Below are 20,814 nucleotides of genomic sequence, written 5' to 3'. Positions count from 1 at the left end.
TTGTAATGGTGCTGATCGCCCCTAAAGATCAGCACTGCTTTAAACTGGACACAGTAGGATTGGTTAGAACTAGTGATTATGAAGCACTTGGAGTTTCTTGACACTTAAACTCGCTGTTCAAAATGTCAAGAATATTACAATCTGGGAAAAGCAAAAAATAAATATGTTTGTCATACCACAGAAAAATGTATTAACCATCTAGCCAAATTTGAATGACCAAAAATACTAATAATAATAATTGGCAAGTATATAAATATAGTATATAATATATAAATTACCTGGACTTTAAATATCAAAAGTTAACTACTAATCTCTTTTTTTGTTTCTTTAGATGCTTTTTTCTCCGTTACCAAAAATGGGGCTACAGCCTTAGCGAGGTCTCCTACAAATGTTCAGACTTAAAAGGCTTTAACTACAGCCTTAAACAAAACACACATGCAATCATGTTATCAACTGCCTCATATTAAAGATTATGAAGGATGCAATCTGATTTCTGTTGAAATTAACAAACTCACTACAAATATTTTGTACATTTATTCTACAACATGATGATATACATTTACATTCTGATATACACTAAATTAACCTACCCTGTACTGGAGGTCTCCAATAAGCACTTGAGCCTGATAAGAGTTTCACTGGCAGTTTCGTCGGTTCCTATCGCTACTGAATTGAAATCAAGGTGATGAGCGCATCAGCTAAAAGGAAAGCAGACGATCTGAGATTAAGATATGTAAAAATGTTCTTGCATTTCTGATTAACAAATATGAACAGGAATATCTGGACCGTATAACACATTTCCTACCAAGTACAATAAAAAACATTTAGCTTCACTTCTGAGGGCCACTGGCTCTTTTTACAGACAGCCGTGATCTGCTATGGGTGCACACAGATAGTCGGTGATTAATTAGCTGGCTGTCCAGGGTAAAGAAACATAGAGGGGTGTTGGGGTCAGGCTCATTTTCTCAGGACAGTTATGTAATAGTCTATTTTCTCTCCTTACTAAATAGTCTATGACAGAGGACATCTTTCTTTTGAGGTTGTTAAGTTGATTAGCAAACAAAAATTCTGTTAACACATAAGATATTTTCTATGTACAATAGCCAAACATAAAATTTGCTCAGTTTAACATGCATTTCCGCTTTTTGTTTGATCAAAGTCTACATAAACTTGACACTAAGTGATGAAAATGATTAAACAATATGTATTGAAGTGTAAGCCTTACCTTATTGGGGAAAACATGATAATCAAGAACAACCTGTAGATGTCATCTTGCAAGATCAGGGTCGCTCGGCAGATCAGTAATAGCAACTTCCCTGTTTATCTTCAAAATGTATCCCCGGGCGTAGTATCAAAAGTGGTGCTCTGCCTCAATCACTACCAGCAGATCTTCTCCAATTGACAGAGATGCACTCATTTCTGCCACTGGAACGGCAAGCGTGACAGTAGCAGACCACGATCACACAGCAGTTCACTCTCGGTTAAATAGCCATCCCTACTCCCCCTCCCAGCTCCCACCCTCTCGCATTCTCTCTCTGCTCTCTCTCCTTCTCTCCTCTGGCAATGAATTCCAGCACAAAGCTGATCTGAGGCTGTGAGACTGCCAGCTCTCAGTCACATATACTCCTTTTCTGTGTTTTCACATCAGTCGGTTGCTGATATTCTGGATTATTCTCTTTTCTAGTCATAAAAAAGTGAAAACAACCCCTGATCAATATATCAGTACCACTGGTTTACCCGCACTTACTGATTTCTTTGCTTACTTTTTGCTTGTTAATGGAAAATTGATAAGAGGAAGGAATTTCTTTTCTAAAAGCCAATGTGTAAGTGCCTTAAACTTGCATTCTTTCTATTGGCCATCACAGGGTGATTGTAGCGAAAATTGTATAGAAGGCTATGAGAAAACTACCTCAGTAAACATTGTAATCATGAGTTTTTGGTATCATTCGCTAGTTTCAAGTCTTCTTTAATACAGCATGATGTTCATTTAGTAAATTATGATCCATTTAGAGTCAAATAGACCATGCTTTAGGGCGGGGCAACCTGGTGATTGACAGGCGGCTACCACGCCGCTGTCCGGTCTGGGAGTTGTCCGTGTGTCACTCTTAGAACTTTAACCCTTTCACAGTGTTTTTTGTTCATGAGAGTTAATTGTAACATTTTGGTTGCCAAAATAGGTATTTTTCAGCATTTGGTTGTACGCCATGTCACTTCTGGTTGCAAAAAAACCAAGATGGCACCAACCAAAATGCCGTACCCGAGGCTCTCACATCTCATTCTATTCTCTGGATTTAAACATGCATGCAAGGTTGATTTACAGTGTCTCATTATGCTGGTGACTGTTATTGAATTCATTACAGTCGTTCCCCTTCGTCCTGTAATAAATGACACTTACACAGCTTTCACCTTGCTTTCTATTTATACTCATGCCTTCGATCAGCCATCACTTTCAGTACATGTGTCTGTGCAAACCAATCATTATAATGGAGCCAATCGAGGTTCTATATACTTCTTTACCGCTGTGCCATAAAAAGCTTAATCAAGGGGATGAATCCCAGTTAGAGCTGAGAGATTCCCATGTTTTTATTATGACCACCCTGTTAAGATTCCCGATTAGATGCAGGACTAGATTTAACATCAGTTTACATGCGCTGGATACACATTCTCCAGATTGGTATTGGTTTAATATGAGGCTACGTGGCACCTGATTCTGACACCAAAAGCCAAATATGACGTGATGGAGATCAAAACAATGACATATGATTTCCTATAAGTACAAGTGTATTTTTTAGAGAAAGGAAGGGCTTCAAATTATCATCCATCACTGATGGGAGTCAATACCTTTGTCTGATAATACAAGTTTGTTGTCCCTGGACCACCGCGTTTGGTTCATCAAGCATTTCCCTAAAACCAGTTTTAACCAATTCTGATACATTACTCAGTGACAACCACTGAGTCACCATTCACAGTAGAACATGAGTACTGCCATGAGTGAACCATCTATTAAGGCAAATTATAGGCCCCTGAGGCATCCAGTGATGGACTCAAGTTAACAGAGGGACACTATACTTTAGCCTCACAGTGCCAGTTACTTAAAAACTGGACAGTATCATAGGGCTGGAACCGAATATTAGACTATTTGGTTATTCGGTTTGTTGGATAGGTATTTGGTTCAATTTTAGTATTCAGATATTTGTTTTTAACCTTTACCCCTTGGAATTACCAACATGAATTAAGCACACCACACCTTTCGGAACATGCTTGTTATTCAGTAACAAATAACATTAAGAACAGCCGTACACTACCATCTCACCTCTCTAACGGAGGACCACATGTCTGCTGGGCAGCTGCGGCACAGAAGAGCGAGTTTATGACAAGTCTCTTGCAATTAAAATTGGTTGGGTGAAACTAAATGAAATACACTCATCTTGAAAATTGTTTGTGGGTGCCTCTGAGGTGCTGAATCCCAAGTAGTTCCACTGTTGCTGCCCAGAGGCTATCAAAGGTTTGCCTGTGTACTGTGCCTTTACACAGTTTATGCATTGTCTTAAACAACCAACAAGGTAAAACTCAACCACTTACAAAGAATTCCGTGTGTGTGGTAGGGTAGGAAAAAATAAAAGAGGGTAAGAACGTAAGGGTAAGACTTCAGGAGGTGATGAGAGATCAGATATTGGGGGAGGAACTGAAGTGCTGCCTACCTCCCGGAGCTGAACCCTGACTTTATTGATGGCCTTCAACCAACAAACTCTGGATGGGGAAAATGGTAAAGGCGGCCCATCATCATGGAACCTGGGTTACATGGATTTAAGAATAGGGTCGCAGAAAGAGATGGAGACAATTTCTCAGTTGCCATGCATCTTCGTTATAGCACATATATAACCGAGTTGAATTCTGTGCATAGAACGTACCTTAGGAGTTTAGAGGAACCTCGCTCTAATGGAGTGTCCTTTCTCACGCCCCCTCCTACTTCAGGGGACAGCCCATGTTTCTGCTGCTCACCGACAGTCGAGTGTCCTTTGGTGGGAGGATGTCCATTGGTTCGTGGTTGCCCATTGGTGGAGGGATGAAAGCTGGTACTGTGGTAGGCGTGGAAGGACTCCTCCAGTTCGGACCCTCCAGTGCTCTCCTGGCCAGTCTCACTAAGCTGGGAGCTGGTCTGGCTCAGGTTTCCTGATGACCCAAAGCGACTACTTTCCACTGGACTACAATGGTGAGAGAGGAGTGAGGAAAATATTCAATGTCAGATTGTTTCAATTAAAACATGGGTGAAAGATGATTTGTAAATAATTTTGTAGTTTATATTTTTACTTTAGCCAAGGACAGATAAGTGGGGATGGTTACATCAAAAACTAGAGACTATTCATTTCTAGTTTTTCAATGCTATGTAATACAAAACAATGAACATAATTATGCCTTTAGTTTTTTAGGCTATAATAAGCCCCTCCCATCTGCAGACCATCTACACACACCACATCATGCCCTAAAAAGATACCCAATCTCGCAGGGAGACTTGTTGCATGTTGGAAAATAATAAAATGTGCATTATACTCGGCATATGCTTTTCCTAAATTGAAGTTGCATTTTCAAATAGAAATGGCACAAATACAAGTATGCTCCATTTTGTGGTGTGTTCCTGCTAGTCATTACTAAGAAGAGTATATTTCTGCACACACATACACCTGCATATTTTATTGTCAATGTTTTACTTTCACCAGTCCACAAGAGGAAACACATAAAAACGGTGTATGATGGTAAGTAAGCTTATAGAGACGAGGCGTTGAAGAGCAGATGGATGTGGAGTGTTTGAAATTCTACATTTTATGGTGTCATTTCATAACTGCTTTCATTTTTAGGAGCAGAATGCAGATGAGCTAAATATGTTCAAAGGTAACTGTAAAATAGTTGTGCCAACATACAATAACACAACACAAATCAGAATTCCTTGCTCAAACAAAATTTACATCATTTATAATGTTGCAGGCATTCGTGCTTATATTTGAGGCTATAAATATGTGTCCCAACAAACTAAAGAGGAAAGGAAATTTGCTAAATATCCGCTGAGACATTTGTATTTACGGAGGATATTACTAAATGATTAGTAAAAGCAGAACAAATGAGGACTACAAGCAAAATGAACATGATTTAGTATAGAGGTTCAGGCGAACAAATAAATCAGTATAAAAGGAGAAGCACAAGAAATTGCCTCTCTTTAATAAACTAATGAACTGTAATTAATAAATCCACTTGTGAATTGCCCATGAATATATAAATGTCAATTTTGTTTTGGAATTCTGTTTGGAAGTGACATGTAAAATGATGTAGATGCCACACACACACACACACACAAGCTAAATATTAAATCTAGTGGTCTAGTGAGGATGGATTGCACAGCTGAACAGGGAATACATTTTTTTCCAAAATATAAATGCATCATAAATGGTGAGGGGGAATGCCATTTATTATGCTTCTACTAGCCTTTTTGCATTCAATAGATCCTTCCTGGACTGGTTGTCCAGCTGCATTCCTGAGGTAGGACCTGCAGAGGGGTATGTTTCTACAAGCCCTTCCTTCTCCTTTGGGGTGAGGGATGCTGAAGGATCTACTTCAGGAGTTGAGACGCAAATCTGGGGGTTTGCTACATCATCAGTGGAACCCACCGATTCAGTTTTTTGGGCATCGGATGTTGCAACCTTTTGTACAGTATGTGTTTGACCACTCGTTGGCTTGTTAGTTTTAGGTTGAGATGTTACAACTGGGACAGCCTGTGGCTTGGGGGGCTCTGTCTGCCAAGGAAAACTTATTTTTGTCCCAAATAATGAAGTGGTGGATGGCTCTTGTTTTCCGGCAACAGGTTTTTCCTCTTGAAATAGGCCTCCAGAAAGGGTTTTAAATCCTGAAAACAGACCACTCACTCCTTCTGTTTGAGGCATTGATGGAGCACCTGATGACATTGTTGGTGAAAATAGGGATCCAAGAGATTTTCCTGCATCACTCTGTGTCGACATAAAACCGAACAGAGACTTAGCTTGAGGTGGCTCTGCATTGTTGGGCAATTGATTAACTGGAGATGCTTTATTAGTATCCGCTTCCTTGGTATCAGGTGGTGCTGATGTGTCACTTTCCTTACTATCAAGATCTCCTTTAATGACCATGGGCTTCTCATGTATTATCTCTGCCTCCATCTCTCCTTTAGTATTTTCTACTTGATGGGTAAGGTCACATGTAGTGCTTCTTGAAGCATTTGTTACAGCAGAAGTTTCTGAACTAACTGCCTCAGATGCCACAGCACCAGAACTTGTTAGGCTGCTACATTTTAATTGATCGTTATCTGGTAAGGTTGAGTCCACTATTTTATTTACGCTAGTCTCAGTACCACATGGTGCCCCTTTTGGTGGCACACTTTCATTCTTAATCTGTGACTGTGGTGTAGCGCCGGGCATTTGCTTGGGCTCAGCGGGCATTTGTTCAGATGGCTTAGGTGTTTGTCCCATACCCCCAAACAAAGATCCACCTATGCCCCCAAGTATTGATACTCCAGTCTGTGATCCTGCAGTCTGAGCAGTGACTCCTCCCAACATTCCTCCAAGTAAAGAACCGCCAGGCTGTGCCGTTGCCGCAGATCCTCCAAACATCCCACCCAGTAACGATCCACCTGTCTGGGGACCTACAGACTTTGCAAGGGATCCTCCTCCAAACATCCCGCCTAGTAATGACCCTCCAGTGGTGGGGGCGGTGGTTTGAGTACCAGACTGAGGACCAGACCCCTTGAATAAACCTCCCAATAATGATCCCCCGGTCTGAGGAGCTCCTGTCTCAGTGTTGGACCCTCCAAAAATACCTCCTAATAGGGATGCTCCACTCTGACCAGTAGCAGCTTGGGGTGCAATTCCTCCCAGTACAAAAAGTGAGTTCTTCTGCTGTTGCTGAGGACCTTCAGTAGGAGCAACTGTTGGTTTGAAAAGGGATGACATAAAGCCTGTAACTGTCTCTGCTGCTGAGTCACCAACAGATTTGTCTGGCTCTGGAGGCTTTTGTTGTCCCTGTACAACAGTACTTGATTGAGTGGCTGATGTTCCCTCTTCTACTGTAGGAGTTATTTTATCTTCACTTAACTGGCCACTCACAAGCTCTGGTCCTTCAAGTTGTTTTGCTTGTGCACAGATTTCAGATTCTTTAAACTGAATATCATTAGCTAAGGTAGTTGGCTTGTCAGCATCTCGACAATGAACTTTTTCTGTGTAATTGCCATCAGTTTTGGCTAAGCTTGCTTCAAGACACTGGACTGTACTGCCAGGTGACTGTGGTGTTTCTGCCTGCTCTTTGCTTTTGGTAGCTGTATCAATTACAGAAATTTCAGGACCATCTAGCGCTTGAGTAGTTTTCCTGTCATCGCTGGGTTTTGGTAGAACAGTTGCATCTGAAGTAGTGTCGATAACAGCTGTAATTGAAGTTTTCTTGTCATCATTGGATTTTGGTGCAGCTGCTGTAGTGGGTGTTGCGGGTGGAACAGATCCTCCAAGCATAGAAGGCAAACTTATATCAGGTATCTCATGAGGAGCTGAAGCTCCAGGTAAAATGCCACCCAGAAGAGATGTACCAGTCTGCGCTGTAGCTGTTTGATAAGATGATCCTCCTAAAATACCTCCCAATATAGAGCTACTTTTTGAGGGTGCTGAAGTTTGGTTATCAGCCCTTCCAAACAATCCACCAAAGGACCCACTAGTCTGAGGTGCTGTTGTTGAAGCTGCTGATCCTCCAAAAATCCCGCCCAAAATAGACCCTGCTGTCTGTGATCCAGCAGCCTGGGGAGCAGATCCACCAAATAAGCCTCCAAGTAAGGATGCCCCTGCTTGAGGGCCTGCTGTCGGAGGAGCAGATACTCCAAGCTTAGTGAGACCAGCCTGAGGAGCAGACCCTCCAAATAAACCACCTAGTAATGACCCACCTGTTTGAGAAGCTGGTGTTTGGGGTGAAGAGCCTCCAAACACTGCCCCTAATAGAGAACTTCCAGATTGCGAAGAGGTCAGAGGGGCAGAACCTCCGAACAGAGAGAACAAACCTGTAGCTGGTGGGTCCTTGGGGCCTGATGATACAGGCTCAGACCCTGTAGGTGATGGACCTATCTGGCTAGCACTAGGTTCCATGCTGGGCCCAGAAAATAATGAAAGCAAACCTTTTCCTGAACTGTCTGAAACAAATGCTGTCTGCGAGGATGGAGCCTGTGGGCCTGATCCACTGATCATAGACAGAAGGCCAGAAGCTGGTGGTTCTTTTGAAGGAACAGGGTCTTGGGGTGCACCTTCTGTGCCAGTTTTCTTTTGCATAGTGACACATTCAGAATTTGGCTCCATAGATACAGTATCAGTGCCTTTCATTTTGGCATCCTGTTTAGTATCTACAGTAGTCCCAGTGGATAAGCCAACATTCACTTCACTCGATATTTCACGGGCAGCTGCTGCCACTGGGGCATGGCGACTGGAAACAGAGGACATTTGGGAAGAACCTTGTGCTGATAGTGGCTCTTTAGTATCAGTAACAACAGCAGATGATGAATTAAGAGTTTGTTGTGGAGGTGACACAACATCATTACATACAGAGAGTATACTCTTTGCAGGTTCTTTGGGTGCTGCAGTTACTGGGGAAGTAGACCGATTTGCACTTCCACCAGCTCCTGGTGTTTGCGGAGTACTGGGGCCACTAAACATAGAAAACAAAGTTTTTCTTGGACTTTCACTAGAGGTAGACAAACCACCAAATATTCCCCCAAGAACAGAGGTGGCTGGCTGCCCTTGTGCTTGTGGCTTAGATTGTGTCTGAGGTTCCCCTTGTAGTTGAGTTTGTGAATTGGGTCCTCTTTGTTGATTTAATGATGTTGGTGGCTGAGGTTGTGGAGGACTGGGATCACTAAACATTGAAAACAGTCCCTTCATTGGGCTTTCAGTTGAACCTGATGACCCAGGCATAATTCCCCCCAGAAGAGATCCTGTTTGGGCTTGCTGTTGGTTGCTGGGACCACCAAACATCGAAAGGAACCCAGTATTTGGGGGGTCTTTTGGAGGAACAATTCCCTGTTGTGGTACATCAGCAGCAGACTTGGTTTGAGGGAGAGGATGAGGAGGACTTGATCCTCCAAACATAGATAATAAACTTTTACCGAGTGATTCCTGTTGAGGTGGTTGTGGAGCTGCACTTGGTGGATGTGCTTGAGGCAAGGGCCCAGTTTTAGGTGCAGCCTGTGTAGGATTTGGCCCACTAAAAATTGACAACATACTTTTACCAAGTGATTGGTCTTGTGGAGCTGTAGCTGATGCAGGCGATTGAGGGGTGGGTCCAGATTGAGCAGCTGCTGTTGATCCAGCAAGCATGTCTCCAATTGAAAATCCAAACAGTCCACCAGATGGTTTAGTTCCTCCTTCTTGTTTTGTCTCTTCAGTAAGTGGCATAGTTTGTGATCGGGTTGTAGCATGGCCTGTGGAAGAACTGGGGGAAAATGATTGGGATAGACTTTTGTTTGGGGGTTGGCTCTGCACGGGCCGAGATGTACCACTTTGGTCCATTGTTCGTTGTCTCTGTATACCCTTGGGTCTAGATGCTGATGTCAGTGAGCCCTCTGTAAAACTAGGTTTCATTTGCTGTTTCTGTGGTGGAGAGGGCTCCGTGCTAAACAGGCTGCTAATTGATCCAAAGATATTCGATACTCCTGTGGCCTCTTTATTTGTGGGAGCACTGCCTGGTAAGGAAACAGTACTGCCAGTTTTGCTCTGTTCATTTGAAGATGTCTGAGATAATTTCTGTGAATCTGTCAGAGGTTCTTCTATTCCCACTGCAGATTTCAGAAAGTTTATAAAGCCTGGCTGTTGTTCAGATGGTTTATCCACTGGTATATCCACTGGTTTACCAGCTGCAAGTTGTCCAGGTTTAATAAGAGACTCTTTTGATCCTGAAGGCACTGGAACTGTTTGAGGGGTTGCTTGTTGTACCAAGGTAGTCTGACGTGAAAGTCTAGGTTTCTGTGAAGCTGTATGTGATTGAATTGAGGGCTGAGTCACTTGAGCAGTTGTTTGTACAGTGGGTAAAATTCTTCTCTGTGTGGTAGCTGGCCCCTGCTTTTGTTGTTTAACAATTAAATCTGACTGAGTCACGCCAGCAGGAGATTCCTCTTTGATTATCTTTGACTTCAGATTTTGGAAACCTGATGTAAGAATGTTCATTGAATTTTTGTCAGGAGCTTTTTCACAGGAGGATAAGCTAGTTTTGTTGAACTCTGCCTGTGATGTTTTGCCCACAAAAGAAGACATGAGGGAAGAAATCTTTTTGACTTGACGATTCGGTTGTTCCTCTCCTGGAAACACTCTGTCCCTCCATTCCTTCTCTGATACATCATCTACATGCTTCAGTGTAACCCCAGTGGATGAACGTCGCCGTTGGGAAGGGTGGTAACAGTTGTGAAGCAGCTGCTGATTAGAATCTGCATTTGGAGTAGAGTTCAGGGAAACTGCAACCTTTTGAGCAAGAAATGTCTTCATTTCCTGGTTGTTCCAATAAGGGCCGATGTGATCTTTATTATGACAGGAAAGGTCAATAACATCTGTGCATTGGTCTTCATAGATGTAACTGTGCTGCCCTGGATCCATCCTGACTTTGTTTAATCTGTAAGATGTGAAATCTAAACCTTGTTTCCCTTGTGACTGAAATGAATTTTCAAACATTTGAGAGAACTGCTCAAGATTCAAATTCATGATCTGATTTCCTTTTCTGTAGGCTGCAGACAAATCTAAGGGTGCATTAAGAAGTTGAGAATCACTGTGCTCTTGACCAGGTAGCCAAAGAAGCTCATCCTCATTGTAAAGTGGAATTTTAAAGCCACACACTGAAACCATTTCACTGTGTAGCCAAGCACTGGGAAAACCATCTAATATCTGTGCATTTCCACAAGACTCACCTTCAGGGGCACATGCATACACATATTCACCTGCTGCATCTGTAAGCAAGGCATAGATGTACTCATGATCTGTGTAAACAAAGTAGCCACAGTCACCATCTTTTGCTGGCCACCACATTCCTTGCTCCAAAAGTGCAAGCCACTGTTGATACCATTCAGTGTCTTCGAGATACAGGGAGTCTTCTGTCTCAGTTTTTGGGGGACAGTTTGAATCTATTGGTCTATTCAAATTAAACTGACTCTGATGGAGCATGCCATCAGTATAAACATTTTGTAGGACTGCATTATCCATTCCATATTGCCAGTTAGCTGAAAAAGATAAGCTTGGTGCAGTCTCCTCGTAATAACCTTCGTGATATGAAACCCCATTCAAACTGTAAGTGCTGCCGTCACTAAACGAGTGCCATTTCCCAAACTTTGCATTACTTTCTCTATTAGTTAAGTTCAATGCTCCCTCCTTATTAGGTGAATATTCTAGATTTCCCAAGTCTTCGTGGCTGTTCCATAATTTCCTCCTGGGATATTGATCGTCATTCATGTGTCCCTCAAACTGATATGGTTGAATTTGCTCTTGGCAAATGACATCTTGCCATGGTGTGGAGGAGTTAAATGGCTGATATGTATTTGAGGGGCTGCAGGGAATAGCAGATGCCGGTGATGACGCACCTTCACAGCTCTGTCCATACACTTGATCCTCTCCCTGGAATTCATAATTCAGTGACTCGTTCTGAAAATGCTGCCAGAGAGCACTTTCACGGATCCACTGGTTTTCATCATAAGAGGGACTTGTTCCATAAGGGGACGACTGACCTTGGTAAAGATTATGCCCTGTTGCTCCAAACAACGAGGAAGTGCTTCTGCAAATGTATGGCGGCACGGCCATTACTGAGGGAGGTGTATGGCTTTGTAAAATGGAATGAATATTTCCTGTACTACAAGCCATTGGGTGAACTGATTGAAGTGAGTCAGAATAATATAACAGAGATAAATTACCTGTGCTAATTGAGGAATATGGTGCCTGACTCTGAAGAGATCTTGCAAAAGTAGCTGATGTTCTTAAGTCTAGGCTCTCAGTGGCAATGGCGACAGGTGCATTGATAAAAGCATGTCTGCTCTGTCCTGGATTAAGAGAATCTCGAACAACTCTTTGACAGCTGTCCCTTCCAAAGTCTGAGGAAGCACTACACTTTAATATGCCTGAATGTGAGGGTATCTCTTGTTCTGTAATCTGACCTGGTGTTTCTACTTGTTTATGAGTACAAGGGTCCTCAGTAATATTTTTGCTGAACAGTCCAGATAAAAACCCTTGTTGGGCAGGTCGTGGAATCCTCTTCTCTTTCTCTGCATGTTCATGTGAGGATTGTTGTGTTACATTAGTGTGTAACTGTCTTTGTAGTGGGGTCTTAATTGTAACTGCGTTATTATTGGCTTTCTGATGCGGTGATTGTCCTGTCATTGTTTGGCAGGTTGAGGGAACGTTTTGAGATGATTTTGTTAACTTGTTAAACAACCCTGAGAGCACTCCAGATTGACTTGCTGTTTCCGCCTGTGTTGCAGTGGTCTGGCTGCTTGGCACTTTGATTTGTTGTTGTGTCTCATGGATGACGTTGGGCTGTTGCTGTTGAGCTATATTTTCGGATGAGGGTTTAAATAGTCCAGAAAGTAGACCACTTGCTTGAGTAATTTTCTGTGTTGAGCTATTTTGTGGTTGATTTTGGTTGGAAATTGGGATATGCCTTGATCCTGGTTGCTCATGGCTGGATCTACTTGGCATAATTCCGTGCTGTTGAGCTGATGGCTGCTGTTGTGCATTTATGTTGTCTGCTGAAGCAAATTTGAAAAGACCAGATAAGAGACCACTTTGTTGAGATGTTGTTCGCTGGAGTGGAACCGTTTGTTGTCGAGTAAAGCCTGGTTTACTTGCCTCCTGTTGGACAACTTGCTGACCTGATGCTATATTCCTAAGATGAGGCCCTTGGTTTGGACCTTGAGTATTCTGTTGGTTGAAACCATGTTGATTGTGTTGAGCACTGCTTTGTTGGTGCTGAACTGTTTGGCTGCTTGAAACATTCTCAGAGGATGCAAATTTAAGCAAGCCAGACAACAACCCCTTTTGCTGAGATTGCATTTGCTGAGTTTCATCTGAAGTCTGCTGCTGATGAGAGTAATTTCCAGGGATGCTCCCCTGCTTTTCAGCTTCAGAAGGCTGTGCATTCTGTGGTATATTTTCTGTGGATGAAAACTTCAATAGCCCCGAGACAAGGCCCCCCATCCGTGGTACAGAATAACTTTGTTGTGGGGGAGGTTGATTGGGAGACTGGGAGGAATTACTGCTCCTGGGTGGTTGATTGTTGTGGGAGGCCTGCTGTGGCAAATTGCCAGATAGGTCACTGGTAGAGCCAAATTTAAGAAGTCCAGATAGAAGTCCTTCTTTGGGTTGATTAGAGCCCATGGGAGAGATGTCCTCAGTCGAGCTCCCTTTGAAAAGACCTGTCGAATAATTTGATTCAGGCTGACTGGGAGCTTGATGCTGCATTCCATGGGGGTCTGCTATTGGTTTCTGAATTGATGTGTTTTGTCCATGTGAGCCAGATGACACGTTGATGTTCTGATATTGCTGATTACTAGTAAAATTCTGGTTTGAACCAGAGGGAGCAGAGGTAGGATTAAATAGGCTGGAAAACCATCCTTTCTCAGTGTTTTCCTGGGGCACACCAGGATTTGGTGTAATTGTGGTTGTTGTTGTTGAATCTTGATATGATTGCACAGGATTCTGTGTGTTTATGGAGGCACTATCATCTTCATTGGATGCAAACTTTAAAAAACCAGAGAGCATTCCTCCTTCTGATCTGGGACGCTGCTGAGTGGAGACATTTTCAGAGGAGAGGAAAGGCAGTTTAAGCTTACTGCTCAATGATGGCTCCTCCACTGGTTTCTCTAGTCGGGGATTCTCTGTGGATCTAAACACTGGATAAACTGCCACAGCTCCCTGAGGTGGAATGGGGACAGCATGTGAGATCAATGAACCGAATGACTTCTTGAAAGGGCTAAAGAATCCAGTGTTTGGTGATTGCGTTTGGCCAGTCGGCCTTGCCGGCAAATTTTCTTTGTCGTAAATCATCGGATTTTCTCTGCCATACAAATTTGTATTTAGTTTTTGCTCCAAATATTTCTCTTGTGAGGAACTTCTTAATGTTTCCGATTTTGTATTTCCCTCTTCCCTCGCTGACTGTTTACCTTGACGAACACAATCCTCATCCCATTGTGTATGGCCTTGAGAATACGTGGACTCTGGTGCCTGTTGAGCTGAGTTCTCATTATCCCCTGCTGAAAAAAGCTTCAAAGGATTCAATTTCCCCAACACTGAGTTTCCTGGAGCACTTTGAGGTCTTGTTATAAACTTCTGTTCTTCTTTTGTACTTGTTTGAGTCTGACTCCTTGCTGGAGCTTTTGTTTCTTGACCTTGCGTCTTGGCTTCATGTGGTGGCTGAGTAGGCGAATAACTGGATGATTTGTCATGACAACTCTCTACTGGAGATACAATAGCTACAGGAGCTAAGCTATTTGATTTTGGAATAAAGGACAACAGTTTTGTTAGTCCAGATTGGTTGGAAGGTTGTGCAGGGGATGCTTGTGGAGACGGGACATGCTGTTTGGATCCACCTCCAACTCTGTCAGTGAGAGAACTAAATAATGAGCTCATGGCACTTTTTACACCAGATATACCCTGATCAGAAGGGGTGTTTGATTGGGTCTCTCCTCTAGGATCCTTTGATGAACTATTTTGGTCCTCTCCAAAAGAATCGGTTCGATAGCTACCCAGAGATGATAGCCTTGATTTGCTTGATTTAGGAAGGGAACCATACCTGCTAATTTCCTCCTCTTTTTCAGCAAGGTATTCAGAAACTGTTTCAACTAGACACTGAAGCTCATCCATTGGGTCTACATATTCATCACTTGGTTCCTCTACAGGAGAAAGCATTGCCTCTGGAGCCCATCCTCCAAGTTTAGCTTTCCCACACTTCTTCTCTCGAGAGCCCTGACAATTTTCTATGTGATAGGAGTAAGAATACCTGTCTTTGTAATGCCTTGCGTTATCTGGGTGAAGGTCTTCCGCCATAAAAGCAATGTCATCAATGTCCTCCTCTGCTCCAATGGGGTAGTGTAGATCCTCAGAGTTCTCGAAATCAAAGTCAAACCTCGCCCTCATTCTAGCGTCTTGCTCATTTTTGTATGCCACATAATTCTCCAAAGTGTTGTCCAGCTCATTTTTCGCCCACATCCGTGTCTTGTAGAGAAGCGCATTCTGGTGTGGCCTCAGGCATGGTGTAATACGCTCCTCTTCTTCCTGCATCTCAACTACCTGCCGCAAAAACAGCTCCCCTCTCTTCTCACGGAGCAGTGCAAGGTCAGAAGGAAAAGCCTCTTCCCTGTTTTTGTCTGCCTCTGTACTGAGCAATCCCCCTGGGTCCCTTATCTTTTTCTTTCGCCGCCGATCAATAGTGTCATAGCCTTCAGGGTAGGTGGGGGGCAGAAAGCCGCTGTGTTGTGAATTCAGACGGCTAGAGGTATGTGATGGCTCGGGGTAGGGTTTCCCCATCCGAAGGATAACGTTGTCTTCTCGATCATCCAGGAAGTCACTCAGCTGGGGCTTGCCATGCCCTTTGTATTTTTTGTCCCAATCTTCGACCCCCATGCCGGAATCTACAGGTATAATTCTGACCCTTCCTTTCTGGTTTAATGATCTAATTTAGGTTAAAGAATTGATTTAACAAAAGGGTGGGAAAGGTTACAGGGACAGAATAGAAGAAGCAAACAAACAAAGAAGAAAAAATGCAAACAAAAGTTAAGCTGAATGATAAATGAAGCAGAACGATAAATTAAATTCAAGGTGAGAAACACTTCATGCAAATGTATAGACACAATTCAGCTTAGTTATCAATTTTGCAATAACATTACAATGTTCTTTACATAGACTGCAGGCTAAATAATATGTCGCAGTTTATGTTAATCTTGTGAGGTTTTAAGACACCGTCATTTCATCAGAAAGCAAAGCTAGATGGAAAAATTGCAACAAAAATGTAAGAAAAGAAAAGCAGAAGCTGCCTAAAAAATACTGTATAACACATTTTTGTGTGCTTGCGTAAAATGCTAAATTAAACTGAATGTGTATGGAAGTGCGTGAGTGTTTGTGTGTCCCTATGTTTGCATGCGCCTCTGTGAATTTAGATCTTTGTAAATCCCTACAGCAACAGTCATGCTTATCAGCGCTTCAACACTCAGCCTGCGACAGTGGTCATGAGAAAAGCATGCTACAGTAAGTCACCGCCATATGGCGTTTTCAATCACCAAAGAAATGTGTATGTGTGTCACCGACCCACTCCCTCCAGAGGGATAATCAGTGATATGGCCAAATCAAGTTCGAAGCCTTTCTAACTACCGAACTTCAACCAACACAACAGAACCTCAAGACAAAAAGAAACACCAACAATGAGCTTTCCCTGGCTGTAATCCCATTTTTTTTTTTTTCTGATACAGGATTATCCGGATCAACTTCCTATCAGTCCACACAGGCAGATTTGCAGCAGTCTCACTGGTACACATGTATTCTGTGACAATCCATGAAAGCACAAAAGTAGATTCCATGCACTGAGACCATTTGTCTTATTGGCCAAAATTGGCCTCAAAATAGCTGTGTAGTAACAACGATGTATTATTTTTTTTACAGCAATAGTGTCACTAATATTGTCTTTTCCTGTCTTTGCCTCTGTATTTAAATAGAAAACAATTTTTTCATTGAATATAAATAATCTTTAATAACAGTCACCACACACATGTGGACATCTCAACTACATTCTGACTTTAGTCATACAAAACAAAAAGTCCAACATTCCTTGTGACGTGCAAGTGAGTGGACGAATACAACAACGAATGAATGCACTCCGGCACTTAGGCTGGAAACAGGAAGTGACAAAACCCTGTTCCCCTGGACAGAACAGACCCCACCTGGTCGATTAAAGCAGCGAAATGAACCGTCTACTATGGAGCATAGGAAATCATCAGGCATCAGTTGGATTCTTAGTCATGCAAACTATCAGACAAAATGTAAGAAGCATGAGAATTAAAATGACTTCTCCTGCCACTGTGAATCGGAAAGTTGTCTGTGATGTGTATATCTTATAGAGTGAGATATAAAATACTGTGTGAGCTAAGATAAGCCTGACATATTTGATTAACAAGTGGTCATTGGTTGTCTGCTTTCGCACTTTCGATATTGCGACTACCTGGTTCCCCTCTGGTCCCTGTAGTCCAGGTCTAGACTGTGGACCGAGCCTGTGCAGGAGTCCGGGTGGTGGTGCTGCTGCTGCTGCTGCTGCTGCCGAGGCCCCATGGGATACTGGTGCATGGAGGAGTTGGGCTGAGCCGTAGTGTGGTAACGCGGAGGCAGACTGTTACTCGTCTCGCTGCGGTAGTCGCTGTCCCGGTCGTCCACGGCGCTGTCCTGGTCATCCAGAGCTGCAACATGCAGACAGGGTGCGCTCAATATGTGATCATCATATGACATTTAAATAATCGTTGCTAATCGTCAACCCGTGTTAAAAGCTGAGGATGCATACCTACTTAAAAGCTGGCAACATAACAAAACCGTTAAGAGCTGAAGAAGTAAACAGACTGGGGTCAGCATAAGCCAGGTTCATGGGGGGGGGGGGGGTGGTGCACCTTTGTTTAAGCGTGCAAGCTCTCCTGCTTAATGGAAGACGTTGAGCTGCTGTTAATCTGTGTTTTTCCTGTAGATGCTGTTGCTGTATCATCAATAATTCACAGATATAGCTTCAGTTATGTATAATTTGGTGCTCTTTTGTTTTTCTACGAAAGATAGGGACAACATGTTTTCATCAAATGCTGTTCAGACACAAGAATAGCTTCATAGAAATCCAATGTGGCAAAACAGTTTAGACTAGCAGTTCGGGAGGAGCGTGTGTAGAAATCTAATCTGCATGTGTTTTACCACAAACGGGACACTTTGACAGCGTTTATATTGTGCTACACATATGTTACACTTGTGTCGCTCATAAGAAGAGCACCGACACACACACACGCATCATCTTTTGAAAGTGACCTTGCCGACCCTAATAATTCCCCTATGAAAACTTCTTTTCAGAAGCCGGTTTGCCGCGTGCTGGAGGGGACAGCAGAGTTTATCTTTTCAAAGCGATAGAGTGAGAGTGCCAAGGATGAACTGATCCTGTTGATATCTCTCGGGAGGACAACAAATGTCAAGGTGGCGCGCAGCATGAATACAGTTTAGCAAAGACTGCCATCCATCAGTTTGGCCCCTTAATATTTGATAAGGGCTCCTGTTGTTAAGCGGACTTCCAGAAATATTTCTACAGGTATTGCTAATTGTATCTTAATATTATTGATCTCAGTATTATCATTGGATTTAAAAACATGCATGGATTTCAGGGAGGAAAAAAAAAACATCACTGCTTTGATGAGTTGTCCGAACTTTTTGTAGGGCGCGTGCTAAACCAATAATTTAAGGATGAAGTATATATTTGAGATGAGATTTATATGACATCAGCACAGAGCGTAAAGAGGGAAACGGCGAAAGCAGGGATTGGAAGTGAACAAAAAAGGCAAAAGGGGGATTAAGGGAATCACTGAGGAAAATCAAGTGTTAAGAGTGAAATAACGAAAAAAAAATGCTTGGAAGCCTTATCGAGGACATGTTAGTGGGGAATACGGTGAAAGTGGGACATGCAGAGGGCACTGAGGATTGGCCGGGGAGAGAGAATGTCATCAAAGTGTTGTTTTACATACTCAGTGTGTCAGCCCATCCGAAATAGTTGCCTGGTGGAAGTGCAGACGTTACAAAGTGAGAGGTACAGTCAGAGGATGCAGGGGTTGTGAAAACAAAGAAAAGAGTCCCTGTGTTGTCATAGTGGGAGGATGAGGGAAGCCCAACAGTGACAATGTTTATCGTGCATATGGGCTCTCGGTTGTGTTTGCTAAAAAAATATCGACTTTGTCTAGTCCTCAGTTTTCAACTCCGAGTAAGAGTGTTCAACTGTCACAACACCAGGCAGCCCAACAGGGTTTAAGTAAGAGAAGAGGAAATAATATCAAAGCCTGAGAGGCAGAACGGTGGAGAGCCGGCTCCCTCTGGAGGTCGAGGGGAGAACGGGCGGGCACACTCACAGCACTGGGAGGCCGCAAATGGCAGCGGGCGACTCTGAACGTCCTCCTGAAGAGAGTACTACAGAGGAGACAAACAGCAGTTGTCAAGCACGTCTTTCGTGTTGCTGTTACTTCTCACAGTAGTTCACTAGCGCAGCTTCATCAACACTCACAGCAAACATGATAAAGTAGGCAGTTCTAAGTCATTAGAGCAAGTAGGAAACAGGAACATACAAGCACATCCTTTTTGACAAAAGACAACTGGTAGACTTCTGCTTACTCAACTGTGAAATGGCAACATTCAAACCAGCAAGACGTGCGGTGTATTTATCAGTAGTAAAACGTTGTTAAGTTGCACTTCACCTCATCGTGGATTCCCATGGTATTGATGCGTTCCAGCTTTCCCGTCCAGTACTGTGCCTCGTCATCTGGGATGTCTGGTACAGAAATGTGTATGACACATCAGATAAACATGGATGTAAAGTTTGAAGTTACCATCCTGCTCCCTCTGATCTCAAGCATCAGATTCCAGGAGGCCTTCATAACACGTTAACGCCCCGTTCAATTTCTCATGAGCCTCTTAGAGGGGGGAGGAAACGAAAACAGTTAAGTTACTGTTACTGTAGCAATGGCCACAAAACGTATAGGACGAGGAACGGAAACATCAGAAAAAGTTTCCAGCACAGCGACAGAGAACCGATGTCCAAAGATGCTACAGGTGAGACTTAAGGTGAGAAATTTAAAACAGGCATTACAACCGAGTTTATAACAGATAAAAAGACTATCTGTATATCTATATATCTATCTATATATCTATATCTATCTACAGTTGTGTGAAAAAGTGTTTGCCCCCGTCCTGATTTCTTATTTTTTTGCATGTTTGTCACACTTAAATGTTTCAGATCATCAAACAAATTTAAATATTAGACAAAGATAACACAAGTAAACACAAAATGCAGTTTTTAAATGAAGGTTTTTATTATTAAGGGGGAAAAAAAATCCAAACCTACATGGCCCTGTGTGAAAAAGTGATTGCCCCCTAAACCTAATAACTGGTTGGGCCACAATTGGCAGCAACTGCAATCAAGCGTTTGCGATAACTGGCAATGAGTCTTTTACAGCGCTGTAGAGGAATTTTGTCCCACTCATCTTCGCAGAATTGTTGTAATTCAGCCACATTGGAGGGTTTTCGAGCATGAACCGCCTTTTTAAGGTCATGCCACAGCATCTCAATCGGATTCAGGTCGGGACTTTGACTAGGCCACTCCAAAGTCTTCATTTTGTTTTTCTTAAGCCATTCAGAGGTGGACTTGCTGGTGTGTTTTGGATCATTGTCCTGCTGCAGAACCCAAGTGCGCTTCAGCTTGAGGTCACGAACAGATGGCCGGACATTCTCCTTCAGGATTTGTTGGTAGACAGCAGAATTCATGGTTCCATTTACCACAGCAAGTCTTCCAGGTCCTGAAGCAGCAAAACAGCCCCAGACCATCACACTACCACCACCATATTTTACTGTTGGTATGATGTTCCTTTTCTGAAATGCCGTGTTACTTTTACGCCAGATGTAATGGGACATACACCTTCCAAAAAGTTCAACTTTTGTCTCGTCAGCCCACAGAGTATTTTCCCAAAAGTCTTGGGGGATCATCGAGATGTTTTCTGGCAAAACTGAGACGAGCCTTTATGTT

At 42.9% G+C, this 20,814-nt stretch overlaps 1 protein-coding gene across 8 annotated transcripts in view; it reads right to left on the bottom strand.

The window, feature by feature from the left end:
• unc13bb (unc-13 homolog Bb (C. elegans)) overlaps window positions 1–20,814 on the bottom strand; it is a 67,857-nt gene that overhangs the window by 26,626 nt on the left and 20,417 nt on the right. For 4 of the 8 annotated variants that reach the window (XM_031855486.1, XM_031855488.1, XM_031855490.1 and 1 more), the window contains exons 6-11: window positions 19,490–19,563; window positions 19,148–19,205; window positions 18,770–18,799; window positions 17,230–17,461; window positions 3,912–4,205; window positions 3,702–3,792 (exon numbers count right to left, since the gene is read on the bottom strand). In XM_031855486.1, coding sequence (XP_031711346.1) covers window positions 3,702–3,792; window positions 3,912–4,205; window positions 17,230–17,461; window positions 18,770–18,799; window positions 19,148–19,205; window positions 19,490–19,563 — 779 coding nt within the window. The remainder of the gene's footprint in view (window positions 1–3,701; window positions 3,793–3,911; window positions 4,206–17,229; window positions 17,462–18,769; window positions 18,800–19,147; window positions 19,206–19,489; window positions 19,564–20,814) is intronic. The other 4 variants (XM_031855489.1, XM_031855492.1, XM_031855493.1 and 1 more) reach the window with 1 other exon arrangement.

Source organism: Anarrhichthys ocellatus, unplaced genomic scaffold, assembly GCF_004355925.1.
Source record: "Anarrhichthys ocellatus isolate YVR2014 unplaced genomic scaffold, GSC_Weel_1.0 scaffold16, whole genome shotgun sequence".
NCBI classification, from domain to species: domain Eukaryota; kingdom Metazoa; phylum Chordata; class Actinopteri; order Perciformes; family Anarhichadidae; genus Anarrhichthys; species Anarrhichthys ocellatus.
Note: the sequence above shows the minus strand (reverse complement) of the source record. Positions and strands in the feature narration are given on the sequence as shown.